Below are 16,331 nucleotides of genomic sequence, written 5' to 3'. Positions count from 1 at the left end.
GCCTAGGCGGGGATATTCACCGAAATCCCCGAAGAACTCGCCGTACTTTCTTTTTAATAAAGTTGCTCTTTCTCTCCGGGAGGGGGGGGGGGGCGTACACCCCTAGCCCAAGTCAACCCCCTGGCTAGGCTATTGAGCCACAAATCAAGGCAAAAGCCAAAGCATGCCCAGCAGGTGTGTGTGAAGGCCGCCACGTCCTGTTCATTAGCATCTCCAATGCCACTTCACTCGGCATACATGGCAACATCCTCAGCACCAGCTGTCACAATGTCTGCCTCAATCAGCTACGCTACAGCTTGCACCTAGTTGTCAATCCTTACACAGTCTTGTGCAGTCACCTCGACCAGCATTGCACCTGGGAACGCCGACATCTGGTGAAAAGCGTTGTTGAGGGCCTTGCCACTGTCGTTGTCTGAAACTTCTGCAATGTGTTCCTCTGCGCTGATCACAAGGCCGCTTTATAGAAGCAGTTGGCCATTGTGTCCTGCTTGACACTGGTCCAGGTGCCAAAAATGATCTGGATTGATCCCAACAGGTCAACCTTGAGTTCAAGGCTCAAGCAAAGGTTAATGAGCTGCTGAGCAAGTCTTCTGTAGTTAATCATAAATGCCTTAATAATTCACTGGTCAAGAGACCGAAGTTTTGCTGTTGTATTTTCTGTCAAAATCGTAGTGCACTGAGAAGCTCCTGCAGTTCCTGCACCATGGAAACTTAAAAGTTGTCAACCACGAATGGCTTGAGTCTGCATGATTCGTGCATGTTCGCCATTAACAAAACGGTAACGAGCACCTTGCTCATCTTCTTGCTGTGGTGTGCTGCCGCGTAGATCGAGGGTCTTGTTTAGCAGCATCTACCAGAACAGTTTAAACATTATAAATGTCCAAAGGAGAGAACTTCACATGGATTTTTGGCCATTCCTTTAAAGCCATTCTTCTAAGTCATGGCCACTGACGGCCTCACTCTCCCCTGAAACCAGATTTCCAATGATGCTTCAGCAGTTTTTGAAATGCTGAAGCCAATTCCATCACAAAAGTTGTCCTCTTCTACAGCAATTGCAACACACTTTTGACTTTTCCCAGTCAGCATCGAGCTATCCACTGGAATGCTTCTGGCGCGTACATTGATAAACAACTTGTACAGGGCTTTTTCTATCTTGACATACGTCGGAGGCTGTACATGACAGGCTCCCAAGTGACTGCACTCCACTGCCTTCTCCTTCATTTCGGCAGTGTTTTAGAGAAGCATGCTCAGCCTTTTATGTGGAATACCAAAACTATACCCAATAAGAGACTTCTTGCCCTAGGCAACCCATCGGACAATTTCCAGTAAAGGCAGCGCCAATGATATGCTTCAACGTGCTTACGTTGCAAGTTATTCAGAAGCTGACACAGCCAGGGCTGGGCAAAGATACTTTGAAATTGTATCGCGATACGATACAAGATACTCAGGCAAGAAGTATTTGAGATACAGATACAAGATACCACAACATCGATTGTATCCGATACGATACATTCGGAAATTTGTTATTATATATCTGTATATACGGTAATGTAGCACTAAACACCGATGCACGAAAATGTTCGCTTGAAAGTTTATTAACTGCGACCAATTTTGTTTCATTTGAATGAAATGTCTGTTAGTATCTCCAAAGTTTTGTATTTTTTGCTGATGGTATATTACTTTTGTTCCGAAACAACTTCTTGCTTTAGATGCTTACCATGACAGCTTTTTATACACTTCAACGATAACGGTTTTTGCTTGCAGCTTTTGTAATTGGGTGGAGTCGATGCTCTGCTTACGGACCAGATAGCGGGCTGTTATGACTGGCAGTCGGTGCCGACGCGCTGGCCATCAGAATCGGCGGGCGAGGCGTTCTCACACTGCTAGAACACCTGCATCTTTCCTGGAAACAGCGTTCCCGAGACGGCAAAAGCCGGAGACAATGGGCCACCTGGGCTTGACTTGGTATGCTGCCGAAACGACATGACCTGTATATTTGGACAGGAGTCGCCGCAGACCCTTTTCTGCCTTCGGGGAAGAATCGGAGGAGCAAGCACGTTCTGCCTTCGGGGAAGAATCGGAGGAGCAAGCACGTTCTGCCCTTCGTGGAAAAGAAGAGTACGAGGAACGAGCCCGAGGAACCTGTTGCCTTGCTTCCCCCACAAGCGTGCCGTTGACCACCTGACCCTTGCTGTTTCAAGAGGGCAACGACCCCTCAGCGACAGTGAAATGGACTGTGCCATGGTGGGTGGGATCGTGTGTGTGATTGGTGGTCATCAAGAAGGAGGAGCCAGCCGGAGGGGTTAAAACGACGGTGCTGAGTGAGAAATGGGGCTCTGAGCCCTCGGTAACAGGCTCATCCAATTCGCTTGTCGCTGAACTCTGACTTTGTCACGATGTAATTGAGTGTACGAAAAGTGCCAGTAAACTTGTTATTGTTTTCCCATCTTGCTAGCATCAGTTCCTCAACCCGGAGACTCGACTACGCTACCAAACGGAGTCCGGGTACGACGCTGCCCTATCATAGCAACAACCTGGTTGCCGATGAGGGACGGATCCAAATAACCGGTCGCAACAACTGGTTGCAGCGGTGAGATGGATTCAAATACCCAGGCATGACAGGGCTACCATCTTCAAAAAGAAGCCTCCACACTATCGTGCAAATACCGTTGCTAAGTTCTACCTTGCCCGTAAACGTATCACGGTTTTTGCAACACCCAATCACCGGACAGGTGTACATCAGCGAGAACGCTGGTAGTGACATTCTTTGCGACGCATCTTATTTACGTAGAGGACATATAAAACTGCAATTACTTTTATATTCTGCTTATTGGCTCCCGTAAAGAGTTCGTCAGCAACGTACTCAGTAATGCGCAATCTTCTAACAATTTTTCTTTTATGAGAGAACATCTGCAGCCCAGAAAACGTGTCAGACGTGTTCTATAGTTGCACGAAGTGCCGCAGGACACCGCCGCTATTCACACTATATTGCCAATTAAAGGACCCCTGACACCAAAATTGAAACCTCGAGATGTTTGTGTTGTTTGACTTTTCTGTATACGGGGGCACATCTGACCGATTATTAGCGACGAACGTTGCCTTTAAGATATCTTAATTTGGTTTTAAAGTAAGCATGAGTGCTCGCGTGAGTTGGCTGCACCTTGCGACATCCTGGTATGACGTAGATAGAGGCCCCGCGTGACGTTCCACGAGTAAAGCGAGTATTGTGGACGTCACAGAAGGTTTGCGGGGCGCACGTGCACAATACGACGACTGGCACCGCGAGGCCTATTGTTCCGCACCCCTCTCGCTTTGTTGTCGAGGTAGTTTTCGTGAGGGGTCACGCGCTTAACAGGTTTAACCCATACCGAGGCACCCACATACTTTCAATCGCTACCGCGCGCGGGGCCCCGATTTGAGATTTGAAAACCGCGCTTTCTACGTCACCACAGCTTGAGTGCACGCTCCCCGCATGGGTCGCTAGTTTCTTGTGGTTTTTAGGCGGGCGTTTTGAAGTGACGCTAAAATGGTCACAATTAACTACGCTAGAATTAGTTATACGATACGCTAGAGCATTTACGATTTAACTTAGGGATTACCAGACCCAAAGCTACAAATTACAGTAAAAAAGTCACCAACAAAAATTTTGCTGTCAGGGGTCCTTTAAGCTCCGATTACCTGGCGATTAGTAACAGCAAAAGTAAAAGCAAAAAGAAAAACAAATATAACTAAGTAAATAGAAAAGCGGTTCTGCATCAAACACAGCGACTAAGTAAAGGAACACGATACAGGCGGCTCTCCCAAGAGCTAATAATAATTGCTGAGTTTAACATCCTACAGAACCATGATACGATAATGATAGACACCATAGTGGAGGGCTCCGGAAATTTCGACAACGTGGTGTTATAAAACTTAAATATAAGCACACAGGAATCAAACTGCGGCCGCTGCGACCTGCGGGTTAGCAGTCAAGCACACTAACCGCTAGACCCCCGCGGCGGGTAACCCCTAATAGCCATGACAAGGCATTCAAGGTAAGACCACAGAAAATTCAGTGCCTATGTAAAATAGCGTAAACCGACTTGTTGAGATGCTCATTAGAAAAACACAGCGTTTTGTATAACAATGTTTCTCCAATCCCTTTGCTAGCATCTTTGAGATGGCTCCTAATAATTTAAGTTAATATGAAAACTCAATTTCACTATTTTACTAAGCAGAAAGCAGAACTCTTGTTACTGTATACTCCAAGCACACGCAAATAATTATAGATTTCTTCTCAACGTCGCCTTGTCATAACAGTAAACTTGAGTAGAATATAAGTCTGTAAACAGTAGCAGAAATAATGCAGACGGCTAAAAGTAAGAATAAAGCAGAGAGCTTACCTTGCCAGCACGTTAAAGAAATATTGCCGTAAGCAGACCCAAAAAAACGCAATACAGAGACATAGGTAATGTATGCAGGGATGCAACAGCCGAAATAGGATTTGGAGCAATTTTTGGAGCAGCAAAATGTTGCTTTTGGAGCACAAAAATCCTAATTTGGAGCAGGTTACGAAAAAAAAAACTGAAGTTTTTAGCCCGAAATCCCAAATTTGGAGCAGTATAACAAAGAAGGCTTATTTTTAGAACAGAAAACAAAAATACGTAAAAACCATTCAACATCAGCTAATCGTGCACAGTGCACGTGAACACTGCTATTTCAATGAAAGCAGTGTGTTGAGCCACCCGACAGTGCGAACAATGACCAAGTCCACATTTGCATTTGCACGACCTGTCAAATAAATCGACAGGCACTGGAAATGCTAATGTGGACCTGTGAACCTGGCAACCTGGAAATTCGGGAGATTCGTAAAGCAGGAGCAAGTGGGGGTAGCGAAAAAAGAAAACTGGCATACACTTTTGTCTATTGTTTCTCAAGGCCGCAGAAACGCCATACACAGCAGCTCCAAATGATTGCCAATAATTTTTTAGACATCAGCAATCATACTAGTACTCGTAATTACATGGCGCATGCATGAATGAGTAATTAAGGAACAAAATGTGCTGTGTCCTTGACAGCTAGTACTAACAGCCCCTTCTAAATCTCAGTATGGTTTTTCGCAGGACACCAGTGTACTGCGGCAAAAGTGGCTTAAAAAGCGTTCTGCACGTAATAAAACAAGCATAAGGAAATTTGAGAACTATAGTCCTTTTCGATTGCAATAGCAACTATATGGACACTCTCGACCAGTTTTTGCAGTCATCTCCCGTATAAAGTCCAAATTGATAACATATTCCCTGTGCATAGTATGCTCTACCGCGGGTAAAAGCGCGCAAATGCGGGCGACGAACGCGGCTGAAGCAGATATCAAACGAGCCAGCCCATCTCCGTCGCTCAAAGGGCGCATGCGATAAGATAACACCACTCCACTCGGGAAGCCTGCCATCAAAGCATAGAGGAAACGCCCCACCCGTCTTGAACGAGCATGAAAAGACGCGAGAGGGGGGCGGGGGGGCTGTCGCTCAAGTAGCAACTTTGAACTTTGATTCTAAGGCCGCGGTCGCGATCGTTGGCGCGCACGCTATCTCGGCAGCCATCAGCGGGCGGCTCGTATATCCTGCTACGTGCTGCACTCTCAATGCGAAGACATGGTGCAGAAACAGCACCTTTCCCTGGAGCGGTCGTATTCTCTTACACCAACGTTTTGTAGAGTTACGCGAGATCGGATACAAAAGAGTTTGCTGCCAGCCTCACTTCGTATAACATTACAATTTGTTGCTATCGCATTCATTGCTTCGTCCCTGCGGTGAAACTGACTTTTTTAAATGCGGAGCATTTCTTAGTCGCACCTGCAGCATCAGCCACCGTCCACACCCCCACTGCGCATGCTCGGCTCGTCTCGTGCCGGCAGCACGCCTCTCCTCACCCTCCCTCGCATGCTCGGCTTGTCTTGTGCCGGCAGCAGGCCTCTCCTCTCCCTCCCTCCCTCCTCTCGATTGAACGCGGGTGGTGTGTATATAAGCGACGGAGCGCGCGTTCGGAATTCAGTTAAGGGCATCTTTACTTGGCTTTCGCTTGACTTGACGCTTTTCTTGACTCGAGTAGATGCGATGGAAGCAACAGTACCTTCAATCAGCGTCCCACCACTCGTTGAAGGCAACGTTACCCCACCGTCATCGTCGTCAACGTCAAGAACAGCAAGCAACGCAGAAGACAAGGCTGCGAAGAGACGAGCATACGACGCTGAACGCAAGCGTTTGAAGCGAGCTGCGGACCCGGAACTGCGTGCACGAGAAGCTGCTGCGAGACGGCAACGACGGGCTGCGGATCCTTCACTCGGGGAACGAGAAGCAGCTGCGAAACGGCAACGTCGGGCTGTGGATCCTGAACATCGTGCTCGAGAAGCAGCAACCGTTCGTGAACGTCGAGCAGCGGATCCATCACTCGGGCAGCGCGACGCTTCTGCGAAACCCAATTACGCAACATTCACGCGATACCCCCACCACTCTGCGACACATTTACTCGAGTTCCCCCCGTGGGAAGATGCGGGCGACATTTTTTTTCTTTCACGAGGAGTTAGGGTTAGGGTCTGCGCGTTTGTATTGGATGACGATGCCCACACTGCAGATGACCAACGCGGCCTCCATTTCTTGCTCAAATTTGCGCAACTGAGAAAATTTTAAGCTGGTCGGGTATTTTGGCGCAGCGTGGCACAATTTTAACCAATCTCACTGTTTTGGCTCAGCTTGGCGCAAAAATAAGGAATTGTATCAAATTGGTGCAATTGGCGCAGCTGTTGCATCCCTGTGTATGGGATGGAAAATGACAGTTTAGAAAGAACTTGGGCTAACAATCAAATTATGATTTTGAGAACTCATCTAATAAAAGAAAAAGAGACGCACGCCAAGATAGCTTGTTAAGTGAATGCTTGTTCTGTCAGATCCAGCATCGGTACCAGTGGTGCTATGGCTGTTAGCATCTTATTTGCATATAAGTCAATCTCATTGCATCTAAGTCAAACTTGCATCGACGAAGTCCTTCAAGTCGCCGATGTGTGAAAGCCACGAGACGCAAAGCAACCCCTTTTCTTGCATTCTTCAGACTTTGTAACGACGCACAACGCAAGAGAAACTTCGATTATGGCACTACAGCGGCATCAGAATTTGTGCAAAAGACACCGCACGCATTAAAGTACGTGGCACAAGATAGTAGCTAAGAGCCAAGTGCCATAGCAATGACACAACTAAACAGAAAAAAAGGAAACCGTGAAAACAAAATGTCGTCTAGGCGTAGACATTCGTGCATTTGTCGAGACGACACGAGCGCCACCACGTGATTCTGCTTCCTCAGGACGCTCACAGCTGATCACCTGCCCTCGCTGAAAAACTCTGGCGGAAAGATAAAATAATGTCATTGTCTTTAGTTTTAATCTGGTGGCTTAGTAGGTGAAGTATCAACTTGAGAAGCAGAGTTCAACCAACGTTTATTGTTTTGCACCGCGGTGTTGCGATCGCAGTATCTTGTATCTTAAAATACACGATACGTTAACTGTATCGGAAATACAGATACTGATACACGTCTTTCGAGACGTATCGCGATACAGATACAAGATACCCAAAGAGCATCTAAGATATTATCGAAGATACATGTATCTTCGATACTGCCCAGCACTGGACACAGCAACCCAACAATGCTGCCAAACGAAGCAGCAGAGCTTTTAACAGTGCGCTGGAGGATGTGGCTTTCGACGGCTTCCAGTAAAGTGCAATAAATATCAGTGTTCCTTGCCTTGGGACAGCTTAAGTTCAAATTTTTAAAAGTAGTGTTAAAATTCACAATTCCTATGTAAACACAGTATGACGTCACAGGGAGATGGCAGCTCGCAATATGGCACTTGCGATGTACTATAGCAGCAGCTATGTCATCTGCTGTCAGTCACACGTGGTGCAAGTAAACAGCGATGAGTGAATTGTCGTCCAGTGATTCCAACAGCGATTTCTCCAATTTAGGCTGCATGCAGAGGGCAGAGTTCACAAACTCAGTGGAACTGTGTTAACTCGTCGTGTTAATGTCCATTGCAGTGGGCCTGGCTTGCAGATGTTTGGCGACGAACAGTTTAAAATCTAAGTAAAATAATTTATACATATTGTCTTACTCTGGTGTGTGGAGAGCGTCAACAATGCATACCAAGCAAATGAAAAATACCCCTTTTGTGATGCCACAAAATCGTGACAGTACTCCTTTAAACCCTACATAACAGTGGAATAATGCCATTTGATGCTGTCATTCAATTCTAATGACATTAAAACATCCAATATGAAAGGTGTATATCTGATGCAATGCCTTAATTAACCCTTTGCTTGTCAGCGGGACACATACGTCCCACTTTTCCTTCTGCAGAAAAAGTTTTCTCCCACATCACCTGTTGCAATTAGCACAATGCTAATTGGCTGCTATCTTACCTAGGTCTATGTAAGCTCGTTAAAAATTGTTTTACCGCCGCTTCAGAAGGTGACAATAGTGCCACAATGCCGTTGAAACTTGTTCCATTTTTTACGGAAGCTTCTAAATTTTCCTCTCGTTCAGATAAAGAAAAACTGTCATTCAAAATTCCAGGTAATCTTCTCTTTTCCTGGTTTTCTAGAGAGACAATTTCAGCTAGTCATCATGTGTTTTTGTAGACTTGTGCAGTAACTTGACTGGTAAATGCATCAAAACAGAGTCCTTCGCGAAAATTCAGGGAGGACAAGATCAGTACTCGACCATTTCAACAGCGGAAGGTACAACATATCCACAAAACATAGTTTGGTATGCGGTGAAGCAAGCTTTACAGGAACAGACCGCAGCCCTATGGAGGCTTGTAAAGCGAATGTGCAGGTGCTGTTCTGCTGCTGGGAAGGAGGTGCACACAACGTTCCTGTGCACAACATGAGAAGTGCTTTTCTGCGCCAGTTGTCTCGGCTGCTACATCCTGAATACCCGGTGATATGATTGCATGATGGTACCTTCATGAGTCAATGCGACATATGTGTCCCACTTTTTTCCAGCAAAGTACTGGCTTGATTTTGATGAAATTTGTTTTATACTATTCCTTTGTGATTTAAATGCATATACCACCGCCGGTTTTTATAACATCGTGTCAAAAATATAGGCGAACATACAAAGGGTTAATACTGCAAGCCTACTGAATGAAAAGTCCATACCTGGCAGTTGCTGGGATCAGTATCAAGCCCCACCACTAAACCCCGGTGCCAGTCGGAGTTGCCTTCACTGTAGGTATAAGATGCTGCACAGGGCATGCCCACATATACCAGCTTGCCATCAATGAGGTAAGCACTCGATTCAGGAGCATTGTACACCTGGCCAGGGGACAAACGAGGCAATCTGTATTATTCACAGAATGTCGCAACATCAAGTAGGCTGGCAAGAACACATGACGTTTATTAGGGTGCAATAAAGTGCAATACAAATGCTAGTAAGGCAAGTGTCCTATACCATGCAATTACCTTGCAAGAAAAAAAACAAGCCAATACTTACTAAACAACAGCCACTGAAATGCATTTCTCTGGCAGAGCGCTAAAAGGAGCCATGACACTAAACTTCCAAGCTTACATTATTTATATCAGAATAATAATAATTTTTATTTCTTTCAATAAAACAATACATGTTGTTAGGAGTGCCAAAGCCATTGGTAGCTTGAGCGGCAGAGCCTGGCAGGCAGCAAAAAACCATATGCTCTTATGGTGCATTCAGACGACAGACCAAATCTCGATTTGTCGTAGAGACAGACGGCGAATCCGCGAATAATCCGCCAGCAGGCGCATTCACAAGACGGATGGGGTGCTAGCAGACGACAGCACCAGAGAGCCAGATTACTCTAGACTGCAGCTTCTGTGCTGGCTGCCAGCAGACCAATTCGAGAGTAGTTGACAACATGGAGGCTGACAAAAAATGACGCCGCATTCTAGTAAACTGCAACGACACTCGCTTTGTTGAGTACTGACAAGGCTGTAATTTGTTTCGGTGAGAACGGCATTGTTGGCAGAAAGACTGTACGAGAAGAAAAACCTGCTGTACAGAGAGCTGCTTAAGACTGACCTCACTGCTATAGCGCGTGGGGTCCCGCATACGAAGGGAGGATACAGTGATACGCCGATCTATACCAGTAGTCTTTTCCTTTTGCGGACAACAGGTACTGACCGTGCACATTCCACTACTGCACATCGTGTTTCCATCTCTTGGTTCGCAGCAGCGTTGAAATGCGGGCCGTATTCTGAGACAACTGCTCTCGGCAACCCCACCACTTTCCCTGCCGTAGAATCCTGCACGTGCAATGATTAAAGTGGCAACGTACCCGCTGTTGTCCAACCCACCAATCAGTGCGCATTGAAACTGATAGATGTGTAAAAGGTGATCGTCTTAGAATGCTGCCCCAGAAATAAACTGAACCATGCACCAGAAAGCGAACTGTTGTCGGCAACAACGACAGCCGTATAGCTCGAGCAGACGGAAAGTGTGCTGGTTGCCAGACACTGCTGGTTTGCCCACTAAAGCTGCAGCGTTGTCAGAATCCCGATATGAAAAACAGGTTTGGGTCATCCGTCCATGAGCCGCGCAGACGAGAATCGAATGAGGAGAATTACTGATGTGAGGTCACGTGATGTGCTGTCTACCTCTCCAAATCCAGATTCCGTCTGTTGTCTGAATGTACCATTAGGGATACTGAACAAAACTTTTGCTGCCAAGATTTCAAGCCCAACTGAGAGCCTTGGTGCTGAAACTGTTTGACACAACCTTGTTTTCAGGCAGAAACTAGCAGAAAAAATTGAATTTATTGCATTTTTCACAAACTGCCACGTCCAGCGGCTGTGCTGTGAACTATAAGAGGTGACGTTTAACATGCTGGAAACGAGCATGCCAACCATGCCAACCATGCCAGCCATTGCCTGCATCTCCCAGGCCACTCCGCACCCACTATGGTCCCCAGAACCAGTACGAACAGCACCAGCCGTGAAAAATGCTCGCGGGTAGGGCATGTCTCCGCCCCTTTGTGGAAGGGGGAGAGTGAGATGTAAAGGAGAGATGGAGAAAGCGAAGTAGCGGGACAGGAGAGTGCACACCTGCTTCCACTGCTGGCATGCTTGAAGTCACAGCCGTTGCCATATGGCTCCACACGCTCACAATCCTCCAAAAATACAGCCAACTGTTCAGAAATATGTGAAATAAACTGTTTATCGGAACAGTCGCGTCTTCAGAGTGGAATTTAGATGCTTTCGTCATTTTTTCATATTTTTGTTCAGTATCCCTGTAATTATCAATTGCACATGAAATTGTAGGTGTCCTACAGCAAGCTGAGATGATTCGAGCATGTACAGTATGTAAGATTTGCATTTAAAATTTTTACATTACTAACTGTACAGCTGTCTGGTAAGACTACTGTAAAATTCTGAGCAAGCGCCCCCCCCCGTACAAGTGCCCCCCCCCCCCCCTCCACTTCACCGGCAATTTCAAATATCCGCGCCGTTCTGGGAAAGCCCCTCCCCCCTTCCACCGCTCTGCGATAACGCGCCCAGGCAACAGTGGCCTGCCACATCCAGTTGACAAAAAAAGGTCTCCGTGGATTTTTCTACAAATATTGCTTTTTTTTTTGTAATCCTGCTGGCTGCCATGAATCCAATCCAATCCAATCCTGCTTTGCACTGCAGCCAGATTGCTCCGCTCCACACCATTTGTTGCTTTGTGTTTGTGGTAAGAGGTCAGCTACGCCTATGCAGTCCTACACAGTGGCGAAGAAAATCGATGTTATTCGATGGCATTGAGAAAACGGAAAGGATGTGCACCAGACGTCTCGACATTTCAAGCTCGACTGGAAGCGGATACGGGAATGGGAGAAGAATTTCGATAATTTGCGCGAAAGAAGTGCAGGACGTGCCATCAGCAACCGGATTCTTTCCGAAGAGCCCGTCAAAATTGCCAACAGCATGCAGCTGGGAAACTTCGTAGCCTCCAGCCATTACATAAATCGCTGGAAAGAGCGGTTCGGCGTTGCAATGTGCCGCGCTACGAACGAGAGCCAGAAGACGCCCGAGGAACTTTCGGAGGCAGCAAGTGCCTTTCGGTCTTCCGCAAACTTGCTGCGACGGCGCAACGGCTACACCTTATATAACATGGCCAACATGGATCAGACGATGGTGCAAACAGACAACCCCGCCAACAAGACAAACAACGTGGTCGGCGAAAGCACCATACGGATTGCGAACACAGGATGTGCCTGGCGAGGCTTCACGGTTTGCCTAGCTGCTTGCGCCACCGGCCACAAGCTACCGGCCTTCATTATCTTCAAGGATCAAAGCAGAAAAATTCCAGCCAGGGCCTTTGCGAGCCTTCGCATACCAGGTGAGAATAATTTTATTTTTTTGATGGGGGCGAGGGGTCACATTGTCGCCTAGTTCGTTTTATCACAACGCTGTTTTTCCCATTCGTAGCAAATGTTCGTCTCACCGCCACAAAAAACGGCTGGATGACATCGGAGAAAATTCAAGAATGGCTGTCGAGAGTCTGGGGCCCAGTCGTCTACGTGCGACGCTTACTAGTGTTGGACCAGGTGCCCATCCATAAGACACAAGCCGCCACAAATGCCTTCGAGGAGTACGACACCGACATGCTTTACATGCCTGCGAGGTGCACGAGCATCCTGCAGCCTGTTGACGTGTATTGGAGTAAGCCGTTCAAGTCCACCTTGCGGCGTTTGTGGGAGCAGTATATGCGTGAGGAAGCGCGAACACCGAAAGGAAACTTGAAGAAGCCGTCGCGGCAACATGTGCTCAATTTTGTTGCCGAGGCGTGGGCCACTGTACCTGAGGAGACAGTGGCACGGTCCTTCAAGGGATGCGGCATTAGTAACGCACTCGATGGCTTGAAGGACCGCGACCTGCACAGCGAACTGGCCGATGTTGGAGCTGTGGTGCCAGAAGACCGCGGCGGACTTCAAGCGGAATGCTGCGACCTGTTTTTTGCAACCGACTCGGAGGAGTCTTTCGATGGTTTTGAAAGCGATTAAAAGCTACAACAAATCCTGGGCCTAAATAAAGTTCACTGTAATCAAATTTTAATCCATGCGCACTGAGTTTTTTTTTTTTCTGGCGCAAAAATTTTGCCGCCATCTTGAATTTTGGTGCTGTTCCGAGATAGCCCCTTCCCCCCCACTTTGCCGGCACTTGCTCGGAATTTTACGGTAATAAGTTACAATATGAAAGCCCGCCCCTACCAAAAGCTCCCTCACAGTAACGAAAGACAATCTTAAAGCCCATTTACTCCAAGTGGCAGAAGCAATTGCAGGAGCAAGAAGGTGATCGTGGTCGCCATGTGAAGTTTGTGCTATTATTATAGCACAAGTTCAAGAACTGCAGGCACAATTGTTGGCTGCAGTGACAGTAAGTGAGCGTCACCACCAACAGAGACTCTCTCCCTTTGCTTCGACTAGCATCTGCAAGCAGCTTCCCTTTAATTTTCCTCTTCCATTTTTTTTTCTGCAGCACGGCACACTTTTAGTGGTGACAGTGCATGTTCCACATAACACGAGTTGTGAACGTGGCAACTCCAAACGAAGCTTGTAAGGTGGAAGGATGCACAGTCTTCCGTTTGAAATTTCAGCTATTTTCATACCACCTCTCTGTTTCATAATTCACAAACATGATCACCATCATGTGACATACACAACATGCTCATTTAATTGCAATGCCCGAACTTGGGCTTTGCGAATGCACACTTTTAGAAAAAAAAAATCACTCACTGATTCCAGCTGGTTCATGAGAGCTTCCAGACGAACAGAAGCGTCTAGTCCTTTCTTTTGGATGTAGAAGTGGTGGACACTGTATATCTGCGACACATACACAGCATAATGTTTGCCCACTTCCAGGTGGTCCGGCCGTTTGAATGGGTTGTTGGGTATGAAAAGTGGAGGGCTCCTGATGTGTCCTACTGTAGGCAATGACGATGTCAATGCTGCAATAATTATTTGTTCAAGTTCACCAACTTCAGAAGAGTTTGAAGAAGTGTTTTCAGCTATTTCTACATATTCTGCTACATCTGAATTTCTTAATGCTTCAATACCACTCATCTGCCTGAGAGTAGTGGTTAGTGGGGCACATTCCGTCACTTGAGCAGCTTCATTTGTTGAAGCAGCTTTGGTAGCTTCAGGTGCTCTGGTTGCTCCAGGTCTGACAAAGGCAGTTGCATCAGCGCTGTCTGACCCTTGACACATTATCAGCACCCGCCCTGTGAGCAAGTAGTAAAAGTATCACACTATGAACAAATTACTCTGCAATAGCTTTGGCAGCATGCCTACAAAAGTAATAGCAAGGTGATTATCATGCAAGGAGTGCCATCATACTAGATAACACGAGAATAAATTCTAGTAAGAATAAGCCGCGACATAAACTGGAACAGTACAACAACCCATGAAACACAAGATCTTCTTGAAACAACTAACGTAAATTCCCAGCAAGCGCCCCCCTCGCTTTTTCGGGAGATCTGAAATAAGCGCCAGTGACCGAGCAAGCGCCCCCCCTCCCCCTCCTCCCCTGCGGCCACTTTTTCTTCAAGGCGAGCATCGCTTGTGCAAAATGAACCACAAGAATAGTACACTGAATGCGTACTAATGTTGTTTATGAAATTCTCTTGTCATGTGGCCGGTCGTATATTGGTCAAACCGATCGCTGCTTCAAAGGTTTGACAGTGACGAGGGGGAATAAAAACAGTAAATAAGTAAAGCATTTCATTGGAAACATGGATGGGCATTTTTCAATATTTAGCAGCTCTCCCGTCGCCATCTCGAATTTCGGTCCGGGACCAAGCAAGCGCCCCTCCAAATCTGGTCGGATTATCCTTCACCGTAGGGGCGCTTGCTTGGCATTTTACGGTAAAGGGTCTTTGTATAATTGTGAAATGCTGAATAAACATTTTATTGTTGAAAACGTTACAAACGTTTTCACGAATATATTTAGAAGTTTAGATGCAAATAAATTTTGGTCCCTATCGATGTGACAGAACTACTAAGATTATAAATTTTGATTGCTTTAAAGGACCCCTGACAGCGAAATTTTTGTTGGTGACTTTTTTGCTGTAATTTGTAGCTTTGTGTCTGGTAATCTCTAAATTAAATCGTAAATGCTCTAGCGTATCGTACAACTAATTCTAGCGTAGTTAATTGTGACCATTTTAGCATCACTTCAAAACGCCCGCCTAAAAACCACAAGAAACTGGCGCCCCATGCGGGGGAGCGTCAAAGACCACGTGCACTCAAGCTGTGGTGACGTTGACAGCGCGGTTTTCAAATCGGGGCCCCGCACGGGGCTTTAGGTTAAACCTGTTAAGCGCGTGTCCCCTCACGAAAACTACCTCGAGAGCAGCCCGACAACAGAGCCAGAGGGGTGAGGAACAATAGGCCTCGCCTATTGTTCCGTCACACGGGGCCTCTATCTACGTCATACCAGGATGTCGCAAGGTGCAGCCAACTCAAGTGAGCACTCACGCTTACTTTAAAACCAAATTAAGATATCTTAAAGGCAACGTTCGTCACTAATAATCGGTCAGATGTGCCCCCGTATACAGGAAAGTCAAACAACACAAAGATCTCGGGGTTTCAATTTTGGTGTCAGGGGTCCTTTAATGGAATGCATTTTATATAGCAAAGGCTATTCAGTTTTTATGCATCATTTGTCCACAGCTATCAACTATATACACTGTGCCAATAGATAAACAAAACCTTCCATATCTTAGTGTACTGCGTATGTAAAAGACACAAACTCAATGCACCCGACCCTAAGCGTTAACACTGCTATTTAAGAATGCGATCATATGCGGAAGAGTGAAGATTGACAAATCACCACTGTGTTGAGCTTAGCTTATCGTGGCTTTCTGAGCAAGCCAGCCAACGTCTAAATTGTCCAAAACATGGCAACTCTAACCTGTTTCTCCCTCTCTAAACTGAATTGGGGTGCTTTCAGTACACAACAAAATAGCTTAGCATTTGAAGGAGCACTGACATCAAATTTATACATGTCAATATTTTTGCATTCATGAGTATAGTTGTCGCTCCCCTAGCACCAGCTAGAGACTCAAAATGCAATGGAGGGGTGAATAACTATCTCTTATACTGATTAATACAGTGATGCTACCAAGGACTTCCGATTTGGAGCAATTTTTGGAGCAGCGAAATTTCCATTTTGGAGCACTTTGGAGCAACAAAATTTTCATCTTGGAGCACTTTGGAGCAGATAATTTTGCATCTGGGAGCAGTCTGGAGCAGCTAATTTTACATCTTGGATTGCAGTAGAGAAGCAAATTGCATT

The 16,331-nt window shown here is 46.3% G+C and overlaps 1 protein-coding gene across 2 annotated transcripts in view; it reads right to left on the bottom strand.

Annotated features, from left to right (window-relative positions):
* LOC119396069 (uncharacterized) overlaps nucleotides 1-16,331 on the bottom strand; it is a 189,906-nt gene that overhangs the window by 134,256 nt on the left and 39,319 nt on the right. For both annotated transcript variants that reach the window (XM_037663142.2, XM_037663152.2), the window contains exons 7-8: nucleotides 13,772-14,256; nucleotides 9,183-9,338 (exon numbers count right to left, since the gene is read on the bottom strand). In XM_037663142.2, coding sequence (XP_037519070.1) covers nucleotides 9,183-9,338; nucleotides 13,772-14,256 — 641 coding nt within the window. The remainder of the gene's footprint in view (nucleotides 1-9,182; nucleotides 9,339-13,771; nucleotides 14,257-16,331) is intronic.

The sequence above is a fragment of the Rhipicephalus sanguineus genome, chromosome 1, assembly GCF_013339695.2.
Source record: "Rhipicephalus sanguineus isolate Rsan-2018 chromosome 1, BIME_Rsan_1.4, whole genome shotgun sequence".
NCBI lineage: Eukaryota > Metazoa > Arthropoda > Arachnida > Ixodida > Ixodidae > Rhipicephalus > Rhipicephalus sanguineus.
The sequence above is the reverse complement of the archived record's forward strand: the minus strand, read 5'-3'. Positions and strand labels throughout refer to the sequence as shown.